This window comes from Theropithecus gelada, chromosome 19, assembly GCF_003255815.1.
Source record: "Theropithecus gelada isolate Dixy chromosome 19, Tgel_1.0, whole genome shotgun sequence".
Lineage (NCBI taxonomy): Eukaryota > Metazoa > Chordata > Mammalia > Primates > Cercopithecidae > Theropithecus > Theropithecus gelada.
Window position 1 is genome coordinate 8,147,053 of NC_037687.1, and position 24,187 is coordinate 8,171,239.

Sequence of the window (24,187 nt, forward strand, 5' to 3'; positions counted from 1 at the left end):
TGTTGTGTGGTGTGTGGTGTGTGGTGTGTGTGTGTGTGTGTGGTGTGTGTGTGTGGTGTGTGCGTGTGTGTGTGTGTGTGGTGTGTGTGTGGTGTGTGTGTGGTGTGTGTGTGTGGTGTGTGTGTGTGTGTGGTGTGTGTGTGTGGTGTGTGTGTGTGGTGTGTGTGTGTGTGTGGTGTGTGTGTGTGTGTTTTCATCTCTGGGAGGCCCAGACATCTGGGGTCTGAATTAATTGCCTTTTTCACAACCCGGGACATAGTCCTGTATTTCCAGCTAGATTGAAAGCAAAACAAAACAAACCTATGTGCATAGCTCTGATCTGCTGAGCAGTGCCGGAGTCCTTGGGGATTCTGGGAAGCCGTGGGGACCAGTTCTTCTCACTCAGACCCCTGGAGGGGGGCCGGGATCCTGTGCTCATTCCCCCCAACCCACCTCCCGTGTCAGTACAAAGCCCCATTCTCTTTCTGTCCCCCAATCCAGGGCTATTTTTAGCCACTAAGAAGGATTATCAGTTTGGTTCCCAGGTGGCAGGGGCAGAGCTGGGAGTGGGGCCAGGGAGGTTTCAAACAGCAGCCAGGCTTGGGGGCGGGTGGGGTGAGGGGAGAAGAGAGACTCGGGCCGGTCACACTGGCCCTGCCACCCACGCGGTGGCTCTGCAGATGACCCCGAAGCTGCTGTCGTGCAGCCCAGCCCAAACACATCAGCTGCAGATTTAAGGGAAGGTGGCAGAAGAAAGGAAAGCTTCCAGCAGCCTTAGACACCTCAGATGCTGGAAACCGTTCTAAGGGCTTGGAAGAACCATCTAGAAGCCTCCACAGGCCAGCACGCCTTCCTTGCAGACGACTCCCCATCCTGCCCCTGCCTCCTGTCTACTGGTAACCATCACGGTCTCTAAGCTGTTTTTTTGAGTTTGTTTTTTTCCAAAACAGGATCTGCTCTGTCGGCCAAGCTAGAGTGCAGTGGTGTGATCACAGCTCCCTGCAGCCTCAAACTCGTGGGCTCAACCAGTCCTCTCACCTCAGCCTCCTGAGTAGCCGGGATTACAGGTGTGTGCCACTATGCCCACCTAATTTTTAAATTTTTTGTAAAGATGGGATCTCGCTATGTTGCCCTGGCTGGTCTCCAGCTCCTGACCTTAGGCAGTCCTCCCACTTCGGCCTCTCAAAGTGCTGGGTGTGAGCCACTGCACCCGGTCCTCTAAATTTTCCTAGGTGCTCATTCCACCTCAGGTGCCATTCGCAACCAGTCCATGTGGAAGAAGGACGATTGTTCCATTTTACAGATGAAACTGAGGCACAGACAGGCCATGTTCCATGGCTGGTAAACGGGTGAGGCAGGAATCAGGAATCAGATCCGTTGTAATATCAGCATGGAGTGTTTATAAACTGCCCACCTGCCCTGAGCCTCACAATAGCCTGATAGAACAAAGAGGGAATCTAGCTGTACCCATTTTTCAGATGGGACAATTGAGGCCCAGGAAGACAGAGGATGACAGGGAATGAACAGAAGAACTGGATCGAAAAGAGAAAAGCTAGAAATTGAGGAACACATCCCTCAGCCTCATTTCCTCCCTTCCCTCAGGAGGAGAAGTTGAACCTTGCTGGCCTGAGGTGCCTGGTTACAGCCATACCTGAGACCCTCCCATATGCCAGACTCTGCCTCAATGCCCCAGGTGCAAGGTCTCTGAGCTGCTTAACCACCCTTCAGGGAGGGCACTTGTCCCACCAACAGGTGACGAAATCGAGGCTCCCGGGGCTTTGAAGCATTGCAGCCAGGACTCCAGTCTGCTGGGCTCCAGACTCTGTTCTTTTCTCAAACCACAGCATCTCTTATTTATGCTTTAAGAGGGAGAAGGAGGAAGGGAACAGACAGAGACAGGTTGGTGAGGTTAGTGAGAGAGTAGGACCACTGGGGCCAGACCTCTGCAATCAGGGCATATCAGGTCTGAAGATTCCTTGGAGAGCTCCCTGGTTTAGAAGGTTTAGAAAATGCATCTGTTCCCCTTTCTGTTCCACTGAGGAAGGGATGGGCATGATTCAGCAGAGGACAGTGGAGTTTAGAACTGGTTATGCTTCCTTCTCCAACCCTCCCTGCAAAAACACTGGCCAGCTCCTGACATCACAGTGAATAAGACGGGATTGGGAGAGGGTGCTTTAACAGGATCCAAAGCAAGGCAATCAGGGGCTGCTTTCAGGAGGAGGTGACAACTGAGCTGGGTTTTGAAGGATGCATACGAGTTTGCCAAACAGAGAAAGTGTTTAAGCCCTTCAGGGCAGAGATGTTGCTTGTTTTCCCCACCATTTTGTGTCTTCAGCACCCAAATACTAAATGAGTATTCTAGGCAGAGGCCAGTATTTGTAAAGGCTAGGATGTGTGAAATTATATGGTCTGGTGGGAGCAGAGTATCAGCTAGTGAACTGGTGGGCATTGAAGCTGGGCACATCAGCAGAGGTGAGGCTTGAGATTGTGAGAAGCCATTGCTCCTGTGGTTCTCCCTCATCCCCTATGCTTATCATGACTTGAATGCACCAAGGTGTGCAAGGATGCATCCAAGACCCTTGGGTGAGGGGAAAACATGGAGCTGGGGGTCTGGATGCCTGGGCCTTCCGGGGATACCTAGCCCCATTCCATCTGCACCTGGGGGTCTGTCAGAAAGTTAGCAGGGTCTCTGAGAAGGCTGTACCAGTGACTCAGAAGGCTGAGGTGGGAGGATGGCTTGAACCCAGGAGTTTGAGGCTGAAGTGAGCTATGATCAGGCCACTGCACTCCAGTCTGGGTGACAAAGTGAGACCCTGTCTCAAAAAAAAAAAAAGGTGGGGGGGATTGCAAATACCCTGCAGTGGTCATGGCTCTGGCTGTGAGGCTGAGTACAGTTGGGACCAGGAGTGCCAAGCTGGCCATGTGTCCTTGAGCCCCCATGGGCACATAGGATCAAGCCAACCTTGTCTGCTAGTGAAGATGGTTTCTTTTTCTTGAGAAATCAACCACCTGGGCTGAAGTCCCCACATCCACTCAGCTGTTGATGTGTCTACTCTGGGATGCCTGGGCCTCATTGTAGGTCTAGACTAGCTGTTAGGTCTAGACACACCCTTGACTGCTTGTTGGGCCACTGACTTCTAGTGCCCATCTCCAGCCAGAGTATCCAATGCTAGCAGTTGCTCCTAATACTTCACTGATGCTTAAATGTCAGGTGCCTCATGGCATGGTACTCAGCCTGCCCCTTCATGTGTACTCTCTTCCTTTTTTTTCCCACCCGCCAAAACAGGGTCTTGTTGACCCCTTGGTGATAGATAGAGGATTCCATCTATCTTCATGTATTTCAACAGCAGCCACTCACTGACAAATCCTACCCAGGCCTCACCCACCACAGGCCTGTGCCCCAAACCTGAGTAGCTCCTGCCTCCTCCACATGCCCACAGGAACATTTTAGCTGCCCACCCCTGCACCCACAGTTTGTGTTGTCTGACACTTAGCCTGACTCCTGTCCTGAAATCAGCTCACCCATTCTGGTTCATCCAGTTCTTCAGATTGGAAGGCTGACAGCTTCAGTGGCCAAGTGGGGTGAGGCTGAAGATGGAATTAAGATTGGTAATCAGCTGACTTTGAGAGGGGAGATTATCTGGGTGAACCCAGTGTCATCACAAGGGTACTAAAATGAAGACGACGGAGGCAGAAGAGACATTGTCAGAATGACGAGATGGGAGAATGACCCAATGAGCCATTGCTGGCCCTGAAGATTGAGAAAGGGACCAGGAGCCGGAGGATGCGGGCAGCCTCTAAAGCCAGAAAAGGCAGGAAATGGCTGGGTGTGGTGGCTGGAGCCTGTAGTCCCAGCTACTCAGGAGGCTGAGGCAGGAAGATGGCTTGAGCCCAGGAGATTGAGGCTGCAATGAGCTGATTGTGCCACTGTGTTCCAGACTGGATGACAGAGTGAGATTCCCTCCCCGCAGAAAATGTAGTCTCTTAGCAATTTTCCAGTATATACTACATTATTAACTAAAATCATCATGATGTACAGTAGATCTCTTGGACTTACTACTCCTGCTAACTGAAATTTCATATCCTTTGACCAATATCTTGACAATTTCCTCTCCCAACCCTTCTCTTCTCTGGCTCCACTTTGGAACGCATTTGGCTCTTGGTGGGCCCCACCTCTAAAATGTCTCTGGAATCTATCCCCTTATCTCTACCTCATCTCACCTGGACACACCAGAGTACCCTCTTCTGGCCTCCAAATGCTACATGCTGCATGGCAACCAATACCCTGAGGATCCCTGCATTATTCAAAATAGAACCAAGGGCAGCGGAACCCCCACATTCACCTGGTGGGAGTGTAAAATGGTGCAGTCTCACCCTGGAAAGCAGTTTGCCCACCTCAGCCTCCCAAAGTGCTGGGATTACAGGGGTGAGCCACTACGACCAGCTGCCCCCCAGGCTGGTCTTGAACTCTTGTCTTCAAGCAGTTCTTCTGCCTCAGTCTCCCAAAGTGCTGGAATTACAGGCATGAGCCACTGCACCTGGGTCTTTATTTTATTTGTATATTTTTATTTTTTATTTACTCTGTGTTTGGAGACAGGTATCACTCTGTCATTCAGGCTGGAGTACGGTGGCATGATCACAGCTCATTGCAGCCTGAACTCCTGGGCTTTAAGCGATCCTCCTGCCTCTGCCTCATGAGTAGCTGGGATTACGGCCACATGCCACCATGCCCGGCTAATTTTTATATTTTTTGTAGAGACAGAGTTTCACTATGTTGTCCAGGCTGGTCTCAAACCCCTGGGCTCAAGCAATCCTCCTGTCTCAGCCTCCTAAACACTGGGGTTATGGTATTTTTATTTTTATTTATTTTATTTATTTTTGAGACGGAGTCTTGCTCTGTCACCCAGGCTGGAGTGCAGTGGCGTGATCTTGGCTCACTGCAGCCTCTGCCTCCCGGGTTCAAGCGATTCTCCTGTCTCAGCCTCCTGAGTAGCTGGGATTACAGGCACCTGCCACCATGCCCGGCTAATTTTTGTATTTTTAGTAGAGACGGGGTTTCACCATGCTGGCCAGGCTGGTCTCAAACTCCTGATCTCAAGTGATCCACCCACCTTGGCCTCCTGAAGTGCTGGGATTACAGGCGTGAGCCACTGCGCGCAGCCTGTATTTCGTAACATGGCAAGACTGTCATGAAGAACTGACAAAACTAAGCTATGATGATAAAAGAAAAGGTAGTGGGGGACAGGGCAAGGTAGCTTACACCTATAATCCCAGCAATTTGGGAGGCTGAGCAGGGAGGATCGCTTGAGCCCGGGAGGTCAAGTCTGCAGTAAGTTATGATTGCACCACTCTACTCCAGCCTGGGCCACAGAGTGAGACCCTGTCTCAACAAAAAAAGCAAAAATTGGAATGGAATGGGTGTTACCTTTGGGTGACAGGACAGCGGTGGAGGTTGACTGGGAAGAGGCGTGAAGGAAGTTTCTAGAGGGAATATTTGTGATGGGAGATTGGATTAGCCAGGTATATAGTTTTGTCCAAACTCAGTGACTATACCCTTAAGATGTGTGCAGGCCAGGTGCAGTGGCTCATGCCTGTAATCCCAACACTTCAGGAGGCCAAGGCAGGAGGATCGCTTGGCCAGGAGTTTGAGAGCAGCCTGGGCAACATGGGGAGACCCTCTCTTTACACAAAAAATTTAAAAATTAGCCAGTCATGGTGGTGCGTGCCTATGGTCCTGGCTGTGTGGGGGTTGACATGAAAAGACTTACCTGAGTCCAGGAGGTCAAGGCTTCAGGGAGCCATGGTCTCTGCACTCCAGACTGGGTCACAGAGTGAGACCCTGTCTAAAACGAAAAGCCTGCATTTCACTTGGGTAAATTTTACCTTGAAAGGAAAAACCCATAAGCAAATATTGAACGCTAGTTAATGATCTGTGTGCTGACATGTGTAGGGGTGATGTGGCCTGAGGTCAGCTGCCTACTTTGAAATACATCGGGAATAACCAGATAGACTGATGGGTGGATAGAGGGATGGACAGGCAGAGGCAGATGGGTGATGGAATAAATAGAACGGAATGCAAAGGGGAGAATGTAGTGGTGGGAATACAGGTATTCACTGTAAAATTCTTTCAACTTTTCTGTAGGTTTGAAATGTTTGTTATAAAATGTTGGGGGAAGGCCGGGTGTGGTGGCTCGTGCCTGTAATCCCAGCACTTTGGGAGGCTGAGGCAGGCAGATCACTTGAGGTCAGGAGTTTGAGACCAGCCTGGCCAACATAACGAAACCCCATCTCTACTAAAAATACAAAAATTAGCCAGGTGTGGTGGTGTAATCCCAGCTACTTGGGAGGCTGAGGCACAAGAATTGCTTGAACCTGCAAGGTGGAGGTTGCAGTGAGCTGAGATCACGCCACTGCACTCCAGACTGGGCGGCAGAGTGAGACTTCATCTCAAAATAAAATGTTGGGGGAATAATCCAGATTCTTCCCTGTGGTCCCCATGCCTTGCAGGCTCTGTGCTGCCCCTCATCACCTACCTGCCCTCCTCCCTCTCTCCCCCCTCGCTCACTCTGTACCAGCCACACGGGCCTCCTTGCTGTTCCTCCGACATGCCAGGCATGGTCCTGCCTCAGAGCCCTTGCACCTGCTGTGTATTTATCTAGAAAGCCTCTCCCCTAGCCCCACTTTCTTGTGTGCAAACCCACAACCTTCTCTTCTTGTTTTGTTTTTCCCAAACGTAGAGTCTTGCTTTGTCCTCCAGGCTCGAGTATAGTGGTGTGATTATAGCTCCCTGCAGCCTCGAACTCCTGGGCTCGAGTCGGACTCTCACCTCAGCCTCCTGAATACCTAGAACTACAGATACATGCCACCACACCTGACTGCTTTTTAAATTTTTTTTGTAGAGACAGAGTCTCGCTACGTTGCCCAGTCTGGTCTTGAACTCCTGGGCTCAAGCAATTCATCTGCCTGGACCTCGTAAAGTGTTGGGATTACAGGTATGAGCCACTGTGCCTGGCCTGACCTCCTCATCTTTGGTTTTGTTTTTTTTTTTTTTTCTCTGAGACGGAGTCTCGCTTTGTCACCCAGTCTGGAGTTCAGTGACATGGTCTTGACTCCCTGCAACCTCTGCCTCCCAGGTTCAACTGATTCTCCTGCCTCAGCCTCCCAAGTAGCTGGGGTTACAGGCACATGCCACCATACCTGGCTAATTATTTTTGTATTTTTAATGGAGACGAGGTTTCACCATGTGGGCCAGGCTGGTCTTGAACTCCTGACCTCAGGTGACCCACCTGCTTCAGCCTCCCAAAGTGTGGGACTACAGGCATGAGCCACCGCGCCTGGCCTGACCTCTTCATCTTGAAATCCCAGCTCAGATGGTGCCTCCTTAGAGAGCCTCTCCTTGATCACATTTAAAATCATGCCACTCTGTTTTCTACTCGGCCCTGTTACACTTTCATATCTCATTCATTTGTGAATCTGTTTACTTGTTTATTGGCTGCCTTCTCTGTTGGTCTATGAACTGGGCAGGAATGTGTTGGCATTGTTCCCCTGCGGTGTCGCCAAGGCCCAGCCCTGAACTGGCACGTACAAGTCAGTTGGAGAACATCTCTTGCCTGGGTGGGTGAGTGGACGGACGGACGGACGCATAGATGCAAGGACAGATGGATAAATGGAGGGATGGATGGATGGAAGGGGAAATGGATAGAAGGGTAGATGGAAGAATAGAGGGACAGAAGGATAGGTGGGTGGAAGGATACACAGGTGAGTGAGGAGTGGATAGACAGATGTTTAGATGGGTGGAGAGATGGATGGATGATGGGTAGATGGACAGATTTTTGGATCGGTGGATGGAAAATTGGGTGGACAGATGGATGATGGGTGGATGGATGAATGGGTAGGTGGATAGATGATGGTGGATGGATGAATGGGTAGGTGGATGACGGTTGGACAGATGTTTGGATGGGTGGACAGAGGGATGGATGAATGGGTAGGTGGATGGATGAATGAGCGGGAGATGGATGGATGGACGGATGGATGAATGGGTGGGTGGACAGATGGGTGGATGGTGGATGATGGGTGGACAGATGTTTTGATGGATGAACAGAGGGCTGGATAGGTAGATAGATGGACAGGGGGATGGGTGGACAGATAAATGAATGAACAAACTTTCCAGTGGGAACCACTGTGGTAGGCTGGACCCTTGGCTCAAGATCTCAGGAAAGGGAGCAGCTCTTTGGGCTCCTCAGGCTGGCTGGGACATGCTGGCCAGAGCTGCCCCACCTTGACCGCCACTCCGTTATCCGGCAAGCTCAGTCATGCAACAGGCTCTCTTACCCACTTGCTTTGTGGGCTCTGGGATAGCAAGCGAGACCTCTGAAATTCCCAGCTAGAGGGGAGTCTACCTCCCAAAGATGGCCAGGAAAGGAACTCTGGGTTTTTTTTTTTTTTTGAGACAGTCTTGCTCTGCCATGGCGCGATCTCAGCTCACTGCAGCCTCCGCCTCCCGGGTTCAAGCAGTTCTCTGCCTCAGCCTCCCAAGTAGCTGGGATTACAAGCGCACGCCACCATGCCTGGCTAACTTTTGTATTTTTAATAGAGACAGGGTTTCACCGTGTTGGCCAGGCTGGTCTTGAACTCCTGACCTCGTGATCCACCTGCCTCAGCCTCCCAAAGTGCTGAGATTACAGGCAGTGAGCCACCACGCCCGGCCTCTGGATTTCTTTAAATCCTTCATCTTTGGGGGCTGCTTCAGAGGCAGCTTCCTGCAGTGCAAAGAAACCTTCCTGGACATTTGAGGACTCTTTTTTTTTTTTTGAGACAGAGTCTCACTCTGTTTCCCAGGCTGGAGTGCAGGGTCATGATCTCGGCTCACTGCAACCTCCTCCTCCCAGTTTCAAGCGATTCTCCTGCCTCTGCCTCCCGAGTAACTGGGATTGTAGGTGCCTGCCACCATGTCTGGCTAATTTTTGCATTTTTAGTAAAGATGGAGTTTTGCCATGTTGGCCAGGCTGGTCTCAAACTCCTGACCTCAAGGGATCTGCCCACCTCAGCCTCCCACAGGGCTGGGATTACAGGCATGAGCCATGGTGCCCAACCACCACTCAAGTTTCTGACCCCAAGCAGCCACTCCCTTGACTTCTGGCTACCATCTTGGCATCAGTTAAGTGCAGAATAATAACTATTATTTTTGGGCTGTGTTGTTATTACTCTTGTTAAAAATCAGTAGGCCAAGCACTTTAGGTTGAGAAGCCTGGGTATTACTGTCTCTGTTTTATTTTTGAGATGGAGTCTCGCTCTGTCACCCAGGCTGGAGTGCAATGGCACGATCTTGGCTCACTGCAACCTCCGCCTCCCGGGTTCAAGCCGTTCTCCTGCCTCAGCCTCCTGCGTAGCTGGGATTACAGACGCGTGCCACCACGCCCAGCTCATTTTTGTATTTTTAGTAGAGACGGTTTCGCCACGTTGGTCAGGCTGGTCTTGAACTCCTGGCCTCGTGATCCACCTGCCTTGGCGTCCCAAAGTGCTAGGATTACAGGTGTGAGCAACTGCGCCCGGCTACTACTGTGTTTTACAGATGAACTTGAGGTTCTGAGGGGTCAAGTCATTTGCCTGAGGACACATAGCCCAACTCTGCCTTTAACACTGACCAGGCAAGTGAGGGCAGGGGTGATGAGAATGGAGTGGTGGCTAAAGCCCCACTCTTCTGGGGCCAGAGGATAGTTCCAAAGTCCCAGGCAAGGGGAGTTCCATCTTCCGGTCCCGCCTCCTGGTTGTCAGCTGCGCTGATAACGGCCCAAGTAGGAGTTGTGAGGCTCCAGCCTCAGGCCCCACTTGCCCCACCCATTCTGCTTGCAAACCTCCCAGCTAACTGGAACCTGTGTCCACAGAATGCTGTCCAGTTTCAACGAGTGGCTTTGGCAGCACAGGTTCTGGTTACCACCCAATGTCACATGGGCAGAGCTGGAAGACCGGGATGGCCGTGTCTACCCCCACCCCCAGGACATGCTGGCAGCCCTGCCCCTGGCACTGGTCCTCCTGGCCATGCGCCTCGCCTTTGAGAGGTGAGTGTCTGCCCTGCCGCAACCCATCGCCCCCACAGTCACGCCAGTATGTGCTCGTGCCCTGTGTGCAATTTGCCATTGCAGCATGTCCCGAGTGGAAGCTGGCTTTGCACCAAAGTGCTTTTCCCAGCTCCAGCCTGCCCTCACCACCCACAATTCTGGCCTCTGATTGCTGGTTTATAGGAACACTGCCCGCAGTTCGGGGCTAGGTGTGCCAGCATCTTCATAAAACAGGGATGGGAGGCCGGGCACCGTGGCTCATGCCTGTAATCCCAACACTTTGAGAGGCTGAGGAGGGTGGATCACTTCAAGTCAGGAGTTCAAGACCAGCCTGGCCAACATGGTGAAACCCCGTCTGTGCTAAAAATACAAAAATTAGCTGGGCGCACACCTGTAATCCCAACTCCTCAGGAGGCTGAGGCAGGAGAATCGCCTGAACCTGGGAGGCGGAGGTTGCGGTGAGCCAAGATCGTGCCACTGCACTCCAGCCTGGGCACCAGAGTGAGACTCCACCTTAAAAAAAAAAAAAAAAAAAAAAACGGCAAATGTGAGCTGGGGGTGTTATCTCATCCCAAAGGCATCCCAGGGCCTCTGTGAAGGACAGTGGGGTGGGCGGAGGGTTTTCCAGTTTCAAATGCAGGGGTTTTAACCCTTTTTAAAAAAAAAAAAAAAAAATTGAATCTAGGCCAGGCGTGGTAGCTGATGCCCGTAATGTCAGCAAGTTGGGAGGCTGAGGCGAGTGGATTGCTTGAGTCCAGGAGTTCAAGACCAGACTGGGCAACATGGTGAAACCTTGTCTCTATTAAAAAAATACAGGCCGGGCGTGGTGGCTCAAGCCTGTAATCCCAGCACTTTGGGAGGCCGAGACGGGCGGATCACAAGGTCAGGAGATCGAGACCATCCTGGCTAACACGGTGAAACCCCGTCTCTACTAAAAAATACAAAAAACTAGCCGGGCAAGGTGGCAGGCGCCTGTAGTCCCAACTACCCTGGAGGCTGAGGCAGGAGAATGGCGTAAACCCGGGAAGCAGAGCTTGCAGGGAACTGAGATCCGGCCACTGCACTCCAGCCTGGGTGACAGAGCAAGACTCCGTCTCAAAAAAAAAAAAAAAACAAAAATTAGGCTGGGTACAGTGGCTCACATCTATAATCCCAACACTTCGGGAGGCTGAAGCAGGCAGATCACAAGGTCAGGAGTCCGAGACCAGCCCAACCAGCATGGTGAAACCCTATCTCTACTAGAAGTACAAAAAATTAGCTGGGTGTGGTGGTGCACGCCTGTAGTCCCAGCTACCCAGGAGGCTGAGGCAGGAGGATTGCTTGAACCTAGGAGACAGAGGTTGCATTGAGCCAAGATCATTCATGCCACTGCACTCCAGCCTGGGCAACAAGAGCGAAACTCCATCTCAAAAAAAAAAAAGCCTCAGCCCCACCAGTAGCTGGGACTACAGGCATGTGCCACCACGCCTGGCTAATTTTTTTTGAGACAGAGCTCTTTCACCTTGGCTGGAGTGCAGTGGCACGATCTCAGTTCACTGCAACCTCTGCCTCCCGGGTTCAAGCGATTCTCTGACCTCAACCTCACAAGTAACTGGGATTACAGGCATGTGCCACCATACCTAATTTTTGTATTTTTAGTAGAAACGGGGTTTTGCCATGTTGGCCAGGGTGGTTTCAAACTCCTGACATCAGGTGATCCGCCTGCCTTGGCCTCCCAAAGTGCTGGGATTACAGGTGAGTGACACCACAACTCAGCTTTTTTATTGTTAGTAGAGACGAGGTCTCAGCATGTTGCCCAGGCTGGTCTTGAACTCCTGAGTTCAAGCGATCCTCCCACCCTCCACCTCCAAAAGGAGACCCTGCCTCTTAAAAGAAAAACCAGAATCCTGAGTTCAAATTTCAGGTCTTTCGCCTGCCTACAGTGTCACCTCGGGCATGTCTCTGAGCCTCAGTTTACCCATTATGACAATGGGGACTAAGTTAGGGTTAGGTGAACCAGTGTATAACATGGACTTGGCCCCATGCTTAGCAGATAATAAGTGCTCATTAAGTATCTACCCTTTCTCTCCGCATCATGATTTAGTCCGCAATGAGTTCCTTGCTAGGCTGCTCTGAGCCTTTCCCCAAATGAGGGATGATGTTGGGATGGATGGTGGATATAAAATTTGGTCCCCATCTGTGGTGTTGGCGCGCCCTCTTGTGGGCAATATGTTGGATGACCAGGGTCCCTGATCTCCAAGTCTTTACCCTGGAAGGGGGATGCTGGGAGGAGGGGCTTGGAGTGGGAACAGCCCCTGCCCGTGGGGAGCCCTTAGCCTGGCGGGGGGTCAGGCCAGGACCCAGGCCACAGTGAGACAGGCAGTGAAGAGACTCTTATCCCTGGTTTGGGATTGGGCAAGGCTACCTGTGTACCCCCAAGAGCTGGTCTGCACACCCTCACCCAGCAGACACATCACAGGTCCAAGTGCCTTTTTTTTTTTTTGAGATGGAGACTCGCTCTGTCGCCTAGGATGTGACGCCATCCTGGCTCACTGCAACCTCCATCTCCAGGTTCAATTAATTCTCCTGCCTCAGCCTCCCGCGTAGCTGGGATTACAGGCATACGCCACCACACCCACATGATTTTGTATTTTTAGTAGAGACAAGGTTTCACCATATCGGTTAGACTGGTCTCGAACTTCTGACCTCACGTGAGCCAGCTGCCTTTCTTATGTTTGGTCTAACGCAGCAGCCAGGCTACCCCTCCAGGGCCCCAGGGGATGAGGCCAGGAATAAGTGGAAAATCGAGTCCTGCCTCACGAGCCTTTCTGACTCTGGGCCTCCAAATCCTCTGAGCAGATGGAGAAGACCGACCCCAAGTCTTACACACCCTGCCATATGCCAGCTGTGCCCTCTGTGCCTGTAACTGTGCCCCTCTGAGACTTGGTTTACCCACCAATAGCATGTCTGCCCCCGCACACGCAGGCAGTCCCGTCTCTTCACCTGGGCCGATGGGCTCTGTCTCCCTTGCACCAGATTCATCGGCCTGCCCCTGAGCCGGTGGCTGGGTGTGAGGGATCAGACCAGGAGGCAGGTGAAGCCCAATGCCACGCTGGAGAAACACTTCCTCACCGAAGGGCACAGGCCCAAGGAGGTGAGAGCCCTCCCACCCCCACCCGTGCCCTGCGACCGGCACTACTGCCCTGGGGGTGGGGCCTGCGGGTGGTGTGTGGCCCAGTTGTTGAGGCAGGAGAAGACAAGGTGGCTTCAAACATCCCCGCAATGCCCCCACTTTCCACTCTTCATCCCCGATTCCTTGGGAAATGAGCCCTGCCCCGCTAGCCTCCCTGGGAAATGAGGACCCACCCCCTCCAGCCTCCCTGGGAGATGGGGCCCCGCCCCTCCCAGCCTCCCTGGGAAATGAGGACCCACCCCCTCCCAGCATCCCTGGGAGATAGAGCCCCGCCCCTCCAGCCTCCCAGGGAAATGGGCCCCACCCCTCCAACCTCCCTGGAAGGTGGGGCCCCGCTCCTTCCAGCCTCCCTGGAAGATGGAGGCCCCGCCCCTCCCAGCCTCACTGGAAGATGGAGGCCTGCCCCTCCAGCCTCCCTGGGAAATGAGAACCCACCCCTCCCAGCCTTCCTGGGCGATGGAGCCCCGCCCCTTCCAGCCTCCCTGGGAAATGAGGACCCACCCCCTCCCAGCCTTCCTGGGCCTCAGTGGGCACAGTTGCACAATGGACAGATTGTAGGACAGTGAAAGTAGTTGCACGCTCTCCTATTCTGGGGAAGGAATGGAAGATCTGAGCTGGTAGGAGATGGAGTAACAGAAGCAATCCTGTGACCCTCCCTCCATTCCCGTCTCTGGTGTGGCTGCCCGCCGGACAGGCTCTGCACTGTGGAGACGTGGATGCATCCCGAGTGGGGTGGGGAATGGTAAAAACCACATGCCCTGGGGGCAACAGGGCGGTTTCCAGAGCTAGAAGCCACGTGACTCCCCCTCGACTTGTCAATTTCCCTCTTCATGTAGGGCTTGGGGCTGGGGCAAGGTCTCAACTGCCTGCCTAGGTTGGAGGTGAGAACTGACCCTTCTGGAGGGACGCAGGGAAGCCTAGCTGGGGGTAGAGGAGGATGCACACCAGCATCTCTCTTAATCCCATCCCCATCAGCGACCTGCCTGCCCTATGAACAGGATTTGCTTCTGTGAAGGCCCAAGTATACTGCAGGCCCCCACGCTGGGACCCCCAACACTACGACCCCCAACACTGCCTCTCCATATAGACACGGTCACCTTGTAGGCAAGACGTGGGGCTGCAGTGGAGGAGACGGCAGAGCCAAGTCCTGTCTGGGGACATGAGGGAAGCCCCCACTTTCCACTCTTCATCCCGGATTCCTTGGGAAATGAACCCCGCCCCGCTAGCCTCCCTGGGAAATGAGGACTCATCTGTGACCCTTGTCCCCATCACCCTCCCCCAGCCCCAGCTGTCCCTCCTGGCCGCCCGGTGTGGCCTCACACTGCGGCAGACCCAGCGATGGTTCCGGAGACGCCGGAAGCAGGATCGACCGCAGCTGACCAAGAAGTTCTGTGAGGCCAGGTAAGCCCAGGATGGGGCTGGATGGGACTTCTGGGGTGCAAGGCAGCAGGGGGGTGTCTCCTGTTTTCACAGCTCCCTCCCCATCCACAGCTGGAGATTTCTTTTCTACCTGTCCTCCTTCGTGGGTGGTGTCTCGGTCCTGTACCACGTGAGTGTACCTGAGTGTGGCTGACTGCTCGCCTGCCCCGTCCTCCTGTCCCAGAAATGCCTCCTATGCCCCAGGCCCGAATCTGGTGGGAGGGAGTGTGTGGAGGGGTGCAGCCAGAGAGGAAAACATGCAGCTGAGGAGACAGCGAGCTTGGCCAGGTGCTGGTGAATTCACGCAACAGGTACTTAGGATCTGCCATGCACCAGACATTTCGGGTTCTGCAGTGAATGAGCTCCCCAGTGGAAATTGAGAGGCAGGAAAAAGCAGGGCTGGGTGAAGGCAGCATCTATGAGACCGTGGAAAGAGCCCCAAAGAGGCCACAGACCCAGGGTGGGAAGCTGGATTCTCACCTCCGCACAGCCTGACACCCGTTTCCCCGCAGGAATCGTGGCTGTGGGCCCCAGTAATGTGCTGGGAAAATTACCCAAACCAGGTGAGTGGCAGAGTGTGTGTGTGTGCGCGCGCGCACGCAAATGCTTGAAGGCCAGGGTGATGATGACAGTTGCTGCAGCCATGGACATGGGACCCGAGCCCTGACACCATTATCATTCCCCACCGAGTCCTACTCTGTGTCTTTGATTCCTCTGGGGAATAGAGAGGGGCTAGGAAACGCCAAGCAGGTGCTTCCACCAAACCACTGCCCTTGATTACCTCCAGGGATGGGGAACTCACTTATTGGGATTCAAGTATCCTGGTTTTGAGCAAAGGGAGTGGGCCCTGAGCCATACCCATGCCCGACTGGAGCCTTCACTCCCCATAGCTAACCTTGTCCTGCCCTGCTGTAGACCCTGAAGCCATCCCTGTACTGGTGGTACCTCTTGGAGCTGGCTTTCTACCTCTCACTGCTAATCAGGCTGCCCTTTGATGTCAAGCGCAAGGTGAGGCCACACAAGAGTCTGGAAGACCCCGTCTCTGGACAGGGAGCTGGGGTGCGGGGTGGTAGGGCAGCCTCACAGCCGTACCTTGAGAGCTCCCTGGTGCCTCTTGCAGGAGGTATAGAGGCCATGGGCCCAGAAGCCACACAAACCCCTTGAAAGGATGCACTTCTTGGCCCACAGGGTGGGGCACCTTCCAGCATCAAGCCTCATCCCCACTGGGACCCACTGTCTCCTGCAGGATTTCAAGGAGCAGGTGATACATCACTTCGTGGTGGTCATCCTGATGACCTTCTCCTACAGCGCCAACCTGCTGCGCATCGGCTCTCTGGTGCTGCTGTTACACGATTCCGCCGACTACCTGCTGGAGGTGGGCCTGGCCCTTCCCAGCTGCCGTACCCAGCCCTCCCAGGTGCCCCTAGAGATGAGGTCCCATTCCTCCCAACCTTCCTGGGAAATGGAGCCCACCCTCCTGGCCTCCTCGGGTAATAAGGCCCTGTCCCCTCTGTCTTCCAGACTCATAAGACCCCCCCCCCTCTATCTTCCCGGGTGATGAAGCCCCACCCCTCCTAGCTTCCTTGGGCAGAGGCGCCCCCCCCACCTTCTCAGCTTCCTTGGGAGATGAGGTCCTGCCCCCTCTGTCTTCCTGGGAGATAAAGCCCCGCCCCTCTCAGCCTCCCTTCTTGGAGGATACAGCTATAGACATGTGCATGCATGCATGTATTCACTTTTTTTTTTTTTGAGATGGAGTCTTGTGCTCTCTCCCAGACTGGAGTGCAATGGTGCAATCTCTGCTCACTACAACCTCTGCCTCCCAGGTTCAAGCGATCCTCCTGCCTCAGCTTCCCAAGTAGCTGGGATTACAGGTGCCCGCCACCACGCCCAGCTAATTTTTGTATTTTTAGTAGAGATGGGATTTCACCATGTTGGCCAGGCTGGTCTCGAACTCTTGACCTCAGGTGATCCACCGCCTCGGCCTCCCAAAGTGCTGGGATTACAGGCGTGAGCCACCGTGCCCGGCCTATATTCACACTCTTTACCGTTCCTGGAAATGTAGGTAGTTCCTGGAATCAAGGCCCCACCCCAACTCACCTGTTCCCATCCCATAGCACCTTCTCCTTGAGGCCAGGCTCCTGGTCCTGAGCCCATTTCTCCGTGCTGCCCTTCTCAGGCCTGTAAGATGGTCAACTACACGCAGTATCAGCACGTGTGTGACGCTCTCTTCCTCATCTTCTCCTTGGTCTTCTTCTACACCCGACTGGTCCTCTTCCCTACCCAGTGAGTCAGCCCTCCCATGGGGGTCAGGGAGGTGGGAGGGCATGTCTGAGATTCCAGGACTGCCTCACCATTGGTAACCTGCCCTAAGGAGCCGGGGATCTCGGCTGGGAGAGTTCCAGGAGAAGGCAGGGAAGGGCATGCCAGGCACAGGGCACAGCATATGCAAAGGTGCAGAGGTGAGACAGAGAATTAGAATTACTCATCGTGCCTGGACCATGGAGTGGGAGGAGGGGTCAGGGTTGCCAGCGCACCAAAGTCTGCCCAGCAAATATTTATGGGGTCTCTTGAGTGTGCTGGGAACACAGCAGAGGCCACAGTTCCAAGATCCCTGCCCTCGTGAGCAGACACTTCATGGGTGGAGTGGATGGTAAATGAGGCAGCCAGGTGAACTACACAGCATGCAAAGGAGAGATTTACTAACAAGAAAATAAAGTTGGAGGGCCTGGCGTGGTAGCTCACACCTGTAATCCCAGCACTTTGGGAGGCTGAGGCGGCCAGATCACTTGAGGTCAGGAGTTCAAGACCAGCCTGGCCAACATGATGAAACCCTTTCTCTACTAAAAATACAAAAATTAGCCAAACGTGATGGTGCATGCCTGTAATCCCAGCTACTCAGGAGGCTGAGGCAGGAGGATCACTTAAACCCAGGAGGCAGAGGCTACAGTGGATTGAGATTGTACCACTACACTCCAGCCTGGGTGACAGAGGGAGACTTCGTCTTAAAAAAAAATAAAATTGGCCAGGTGTGATGGCTCACACCTGCAATCGCAGCACTTTGGGAGTCTGAGGTGGCTGGATCACCTGAGGTCAGGAGTTCGAGACCACCCTGGCCAACATAGAGAAACCCCATCTCCACTAAAAACACAAGTTAATACTGGGCGTGGTGGCAGGCACCTGTAATCCCAGCTACTCAGGAGGCTGAGGCAGGAGAATCACTTGAACCCAGGAGGCGGAGGTTGCAGTGAGCCGAGATCACACCACTGCACTCAAGCCTGGGTGACAGAGCAAGACTCCATCACTACATAAATTTAAAAATATATATATATATCAGGAAGGGAGCAGGAAGTATGGGAGGGGTGGGTAGTTGGAATTAGAGTGGCAGGGAATGCCTGGCTGGCAGCGTTCGTATAGAGAGGTGGGAGGGAGGTAAGGGACAGAACCACGTTGATCAGAGGGGAAGACGGTGCCAGTCAGAACAGCATGTGCAAATGCCCTGAGGCAAGACCATGCCTGGCAGGTTAGAGGAACAGCAGCAAGGAGGCCTGTGTGGCTGGAGCAGAGTGGATGAGGGGGAGGGCAGGGAGGGAATGGAGTAGGCCGTGCAGGTCCTTGAGGGCTGTGGGGAAGACTTTGGCTTTGACCCCGAGGGAGATGGGAGTCACGGAGGTTATAAGCAGAGGAGGGATTCGATCTCACCTAGGTGTTCTGGATGCCCTCTAGCAGCTGCAGGGGAAACATGGGATGTGTGGACAGGAGCGAGAGGACCCAGGGTAGGCGAGATAAGTGAGCAGACTCAAGGGGATGCCTCTGGGATCAGGAGATAGGAACAGTCACAGAAGGAACTGCTTGAGGCAGCAGGAGCTCAGCCCTGCTGGGTTTGAGGGGTCTGTGGCCTCAGAGGAGACATGGAGAAGGCAGTGGGCATGCCAGTCCGGGCTTCTGGGGAAAGGTAATGTAGGAGTTGCCAGTCCATGGCTGGTATTTTCAGCCAGCAGCCTGGATAGCATCACCTAGGGACCAGGTGTGGACAGAGAGGCTCAGTCCTCGGGCTCCCTGATGTTTGCAGGTCGAGAGGAAGAACAGGGCCCATGGAGCTTATGAGTCAGATCACATCCCTCCTCTGGCTACAACCCTCCATGGCTCCCACCTGTCTTGGGTTCAAGGCCTGAGGAGATTAGGCAGAAGTGACTGTGAGATGGGGAGATAGTGGGGTGGGGGGAGCCAGAGAGGGAAGGGGCCCAGGGAGGAGGGAAGGCCGCTGGCAACCTGTTGTACTGGTTGGTGGCGGTGCAGGGCTGAACACTGTGGAGTGAGGAAGGCAAGCTCGCTGGTAACCCTACAGCTGATTACGGGGTAGGAGAAACACAGCAGCTACAGCCAGTACTTTTTTTTTTTTTTTTTTTTGCTGCGATGGAGTCTGGCTCTGTCACCCAGACTGGAATGCAATGGTGTGATCTCGGCTCACCACCACCTCTGCCTCCCGGGTTCAAGCGATTCTCCTGCCTCAGCCTCCTGAGTAGCTGGAATTACAGGCAGGCACCACCACACTTGGCTAATTTTTTTTTTGTTTCTTTGGTTTTTGTTTTGTTTTAGAGATAGGGGTATCACCATCTTGGCCAGGCTGGGCTCGAACTCCTGACCTCGTGATCCACCCACCTCCACCTCCAAAGTGCTGCGATTTTAGGCATTAGCCACCGTACCCAGCCCAGCCAGTACTTTGAAGGAGTTCCAAAGAAAAAGAAATAAGCCTACAGGGAAAAGAAAAAAGTTGGTACCCAGAGGGACAGAGTAGTCAAGAGTGAGTTTTTTAGTTTTTCCTCTCTTGTGTGGAATAACAGCGGGGTTGGCACTGATGATAAAGAACCAGCAGGAAGACCAGGTGCGGTGGCTCACACCTCTAATCCCAGCACTTTGGGAGGCAGAGACGGACAGATCACTTGAGGTCAGAAGTTCGAGACCAGCCTGGCCAACATGGCAAAAACAACCTATTAAAAATACAAAAATTACCCGGGCGTGGTGGCAGGCGCCTATAATCCCAGCTACTTGAGCGGCTGAGGCAGGAGAATCGCTGGAACCCGGGAAGCGGAGGTTGCAGTGAGCTGAGATGGTGCCACTGCACTCCAGCCTTGGGGGACAGAGTGAGACTCCGCCTCAAAACAACAAAAGAACCAGAGCTGAGTTTGAGAAGAGAGAGGGTGTGGTGGGAGTTGGGCTCCAGCACAGTGTCCCAGGCAACAAGCAAGGAGGAGTTTGAGGGCAGGAGGCGTGCTGGGGAACATTCTTTCCTACTGGCTTGGGTTGCACAGTGAAAATGAAGCCCCGCCCCACCCCTCCCAGCCTCCCTGGGAGACAAAGCCCCGCCCCTGTCTGGCTCCCTGGGAGATGAGGCCCCACCCTCTCTGCCTTCCTGGAGGTGAGGCCCCTCCCTTTTTATACTCCTTGGGAGATGAGTCCCCACCGCTTGCCTTCCTGAGACATGAAGCCCCTCCCCTCTGAGGTGAGTAGGCGGTCACCTGCTGATGAGGGGGAGGTGATGGGGGTCTGAGGAGTAGAGAGAAGGTGTCAGAGTCCCACCCAGGAAAGCAGCTGGGATCATAAGTACCCGCCTGGGTGGGGTTCATGAATGGCCAGTCAGGGAGCGTATGTGTGTTCTGCTCATTTAGTACAAGCGAGAGGGGGCCTCGCGTACCCAGCTCGAGTGTAGGTATGGGCCGGGCGCGGTGGCTCACGCCTGTAATCCCAGCACTTTGGGAGGCCGAGGCGGGCGGATCACGAGGTCAGGAGATCGAGACCATCCTGGCTAACACAGTGAAACCCCGTCTCTACTAAAAATACAAAAAAATTAGACGGGCGTGGTGGCGGGTTCCTGTAGTCCCAGCTACTCGGGAGGTTGGGGCGGGAGAATGGCGTGAACCCAGGAAGTGGAGCTTGCAGTGAGTCCAGATCGTGCCACTGCACTCCAGCCTGGGCGACAGAGCAAGACTCCGTCTCAAAAAAAAAAAAAAAGTGTAGGTATGATGGGGTGGGGGGCACTAGGGAGCCATAGAAGGTTATGGAGCAGGGAAGGCCATGCCAGTTAGAAATTCCTAGGACTAGGGGCTACAGCAGCTGGTCAAGCCCCGGCCTCCTCCTCTCCCTCCCGCTGTAGGATCCTTTACACCACATACTACGAGTCCCTCGGCAACAGGGGCCCTTTCTTCGGCTACTACTTCTGCAACGGGCTTCTGATGTTGCTGCAGCTGCTGCACGTGTTCTGGTCTTGCCTCATTCTGCGCATGCTCTGTAGCTTCATAAAGAAGGGTCAGGTATGGCTGGACCTCCCCGGGGGCCCCAGCCCCAAGCTCCTCCTACCTCCTTGCTCCCAGCTCCATCCCTCTCTCTGTTCCCCAGATGGAGAAGGACATTCGTAGTGATGTGGAAGAATCAGACTCCAGTGAGGAGGAGGCGGCGGGAGCCCAGGAACCTCTGCAGCTAAAGAACGGGGCAGCTCCAGGGCCGAGGCCAGCCCCCACTGATGGCCTTCGGAGCCGGGTGGCCGGGCGTCTAACTAGGCACACAACAGCCACATAGCCAGGCAGGGCTGGCCGTAAAGGGCTGCCCCCAACGCCTTGGATATTTCTGGGGTGACTGGACTGGCGGCCCTGGGCCACCTTTCCGGAGACAGGGAGGGCCCCACCCGGGGTGGGCCGGGAGGGTTGATGATCTGTCTCCAGCCCCTTCCTTCTGCCCACCCGCCCTTCTTCCCTCTGGGCAAATGGACAGAGTCGAGAGCCAGCAGCTGGACGTTGTGGCTGGCCAGAGACACCTCCAGGCTGTAGCCTGGGGACTAGGGGGAGCCCCAGCCTGAAAAGGGTCCGATTAAAATATAAACAGAGCCAAATTTTCTGCCTGAGAACTTGGGTCCCTATCAAAACTCCTTCTTCATCCCCAGAGACTCCCGAGGGAGCCAGGCCTCTGTACTTACATACCCCACTGACGGGAGACTCACTGCCACCCAAGGATGCAGGGCCCCAGGGGCCCCAGATAGGAACAGAGCCCAGAGACCACCCCCTCCCCATGCTGTTCCCAGATGAGCCCCTGACTCGCCAGCCAGTGACTCTTAAACAAGCCCCTCCCTCCACCCTTAGGGTACCCTTGGTCAGTCCCTCAAAGACTTACAGACTAGCTCTGAAAGGTCACGTCCTTTGCCCAAGCTCACATGGAGGTCGTGGACCAGGCCTGTCTCCGAAGTCCTTCAGTCCAGTAGATTTCCCATCTTCGTGGTCCCTGGAGCCTCCCTTGGGATAGTGGAGGGAGTGGGGTAAAATCCCACAGGCTTCCCAAGGGTTAGCCTGGGGGAGGTCACTGTCTCTTCAAGAGCTCCAAAAATAAAGAAACGGAGGCCAGGCCCGGTGGCTCACACCTGGAATCCCATCACTTTGGGAGGCTGAGGCAGGCAGATCACTTGAGGTCAGGAGTTCAAGACCAGCCTGGGCAACATGATAAAACGCCATCTCTACTAAAAATACAAAAACTAGCTGGGCAGGGTGATGCACACCTGTAATCGCAATTACCTGGGAGGCTGAGGCAGGAGAATGGCTTGAACCCGGGAGGTAGAGGTTGCAGTGAGCCAAGATCGTGCCACTGCACTCCAACCTGGTCAACAGGGTGACACTCCATCTCAAAACAAAACAAAAGCTGGGTGCGGTGACTCACACCTGTAATCCCAACACTTTGGGAGGCCGAGGCGGGTGGATCACGAGGTCAGGAGATCGAGACCATCCTAACACAGTAAAACCCCATCTCTACTAAAATACAAAAAATTAGCTGGGCGTGGTGGCAGGCGCCTGTAGTCCCAGCTACTCAGGAGGCCGAGGCAGGAGAATGGCGTGAACCCAGGAGGTGGACCTTGCAGTGAGCCGAGATCTCTGCGCAACGGCACTCCAGCCTGGGCGACAGAGCGAAACTCCGTCTCAAAACAAGCAAACAAAAACAAAAAAAGAAAGTGGACAACCAAGTATTGGGGAGAATGTGGGGGGTCAATAGTCTCACATACATTATCAGGGGAGTATAAATCGTTACCAACACTGGAAAACCATTCAGTCCTGTGTACAATAGATCTTTTATAAAGCTCAAAAACAACCCAAATGAAATAATGTATAGGCATGAATACCTAGCTAGTAGAACTATAATAAAATATAAACACAAAGTTCAAATTAGTAAATTACCTTTGATCTGGGAAGGTAAGGGGATGGGATTCAGAGAGATATCAATTACTCTCACTGTTCTAGTTTTTGAAGTGAAGTAAAGTTTTTTTTTGTTTGTTTTTTGAGACGGAGTCTCTCTCTGTCACCGAGGCTGGAATGCATTGGTGCCATCTCGGCTCGCTCGCTGCAACCTCCGCTTCCCGAGTTCAAGTGATTCTCCTGCCTCAGCCTCCCGAGTAGCTGGGACTACAGGTGCGTGCCACCGCGCCCAGCTAGAGAGGTGGTTCTGTCATATTGGTCAGGCTGGTCTCGAACTCCTGACCTCAGGTGATCCACCTGCCTCGGCCTCCCAAAGTGCTGGGATTACAGGCATGAGAGAGGTGAAGTTTTTGAAGTGAAGCGACACACACATTATTAAATACAATTTTTAAAGGGACATGACAAGCTACAAAATGAAAGAAAATATTTGCATACGATATATATCTGAAGAGGTTCTAGAATCCAGGATATACATATATATATATGTCTTACAACTCAACAACAACAAAAATCCTAATTTGAAAAATGGGTGGCCGGGCATGGTAGCTCATGCCTGTAATCCTAGCACTTTGGAGGCCAAGGCAGGCAGGTCACCTGAGGTCAGGAGTCAGAGACCAGCCTGGCCACCATGGCGAAACCCCATCTCTATTAAAAATACAAAAAGTAGCCAGCGTGGTAGGGGGCGCCTGTAATCCCAGCTACTCGGGAGGCTGAGGTGGGAGAATCACTTGAACCTGGTAGATGGAGGTTGCAGTAAGTCAAGATCATGCCACTGCACTCCAGCCTGGGCAGCAGAGCCAGACTCCATCTCAAAAAAAAAAAAAAAGGGCAGGGCCGGGCGCGGTGGCTCAAGCCTGTAATCCCAGCACTTTGGGAGGCCGAGACGGGCGGATCACGAGGTCAGGAGATCGAGACCATCCTGGCTAACACGGTGAAACCCCGTCTCTACTAAAAAAATACAAAAAACTAGCCGGGCGCAGTGGCGGGCGCCTGTAGTCCCAGCTACTCGGGAGGCTGAGGCAGGAGAATGGCGTGAACCCGGGAGGCGGAGCTTGCAGTGAGCTGAGATCCGGCCACTGCACTCCAGCCTGGGCGGCAGAGCGAGACTCCGTCTCAAAAAAAAAAAAAAAAAAAATGGGCAAAGAGACCAGGTGTGGTGGCTCACCCCTGTAATCCCAGCACTTTGGGGGCTTAGGCAAGAGGATCAATTGAGTCCAGGAATTCAAGACCAGCCTGGGAAATATAGCAAGACTCCTGTCTCCACAAGAAAAGAAAAAAACAGACAGACAAAGGACTTGAATAGAAATTTCTTGGCTGAGTGTGGTGGCTCA

General features: G+C 53.6%; 1 protein-coding gene across 1 annotated transcript in view; it reads left to right on the forward strand.

Annotated features, from left to right (window-relative positions):
- CERS4 (ceramide synthase 4) overlaps positions 1 to 21,511 on the forward strand; it is a 56,101-nt gene extending 34,590 nt beyond the window's left edge. Inside the window, exons 3-12 of the mRNA XM_025367042.1 lie at positions 9,864 to 10,037; positions 13,053 to 13,170; positions 14,492 to 14,610; positions 14,701 to 14,758; positions 15,141 to 15,191; positions 15,544 to 15,636; positions 15,875 to 16,003; positions 16,805 to 16,911; positions 20,780 to 20,936; positions 21,022 to 21,511. Of these exons, the coding sequence (XP_025222827.1) occupies positions 9,865 to 10,037; positions 13,053 to 13,170; positions 14,492 to 14,610; positions 14,701 to 14,758; positions 15,141 to 15,191; positions 15,544 to 15,636; positions 15,875 to 16,003; positions 16,805 to 16,911; positions 20,780 to 20,936; positions 21,022 to 21,201 (1,185 nt within the window). The 5' untranslated portion in view covers position 9,864 and the 3' untranslated portion in view covers positions 21,202 to 21,511. The remainder of the gene's footprint in view (positions 1 to 9,863; positions 10,038 to 13,052; positions 13,171 to 14,491; positions 14,611 to 14,700; positions 14,759 to 15,140; positions 15,192 to 15,543; positions 15,637 to 15,874; positions 16,004 to 16,804; positions 16,912 to 20,779; positions 20,937 to 21,021) is intronic.
- Positions 21,512 to 24,187: the final 2,676 nt, after the last annotated feature.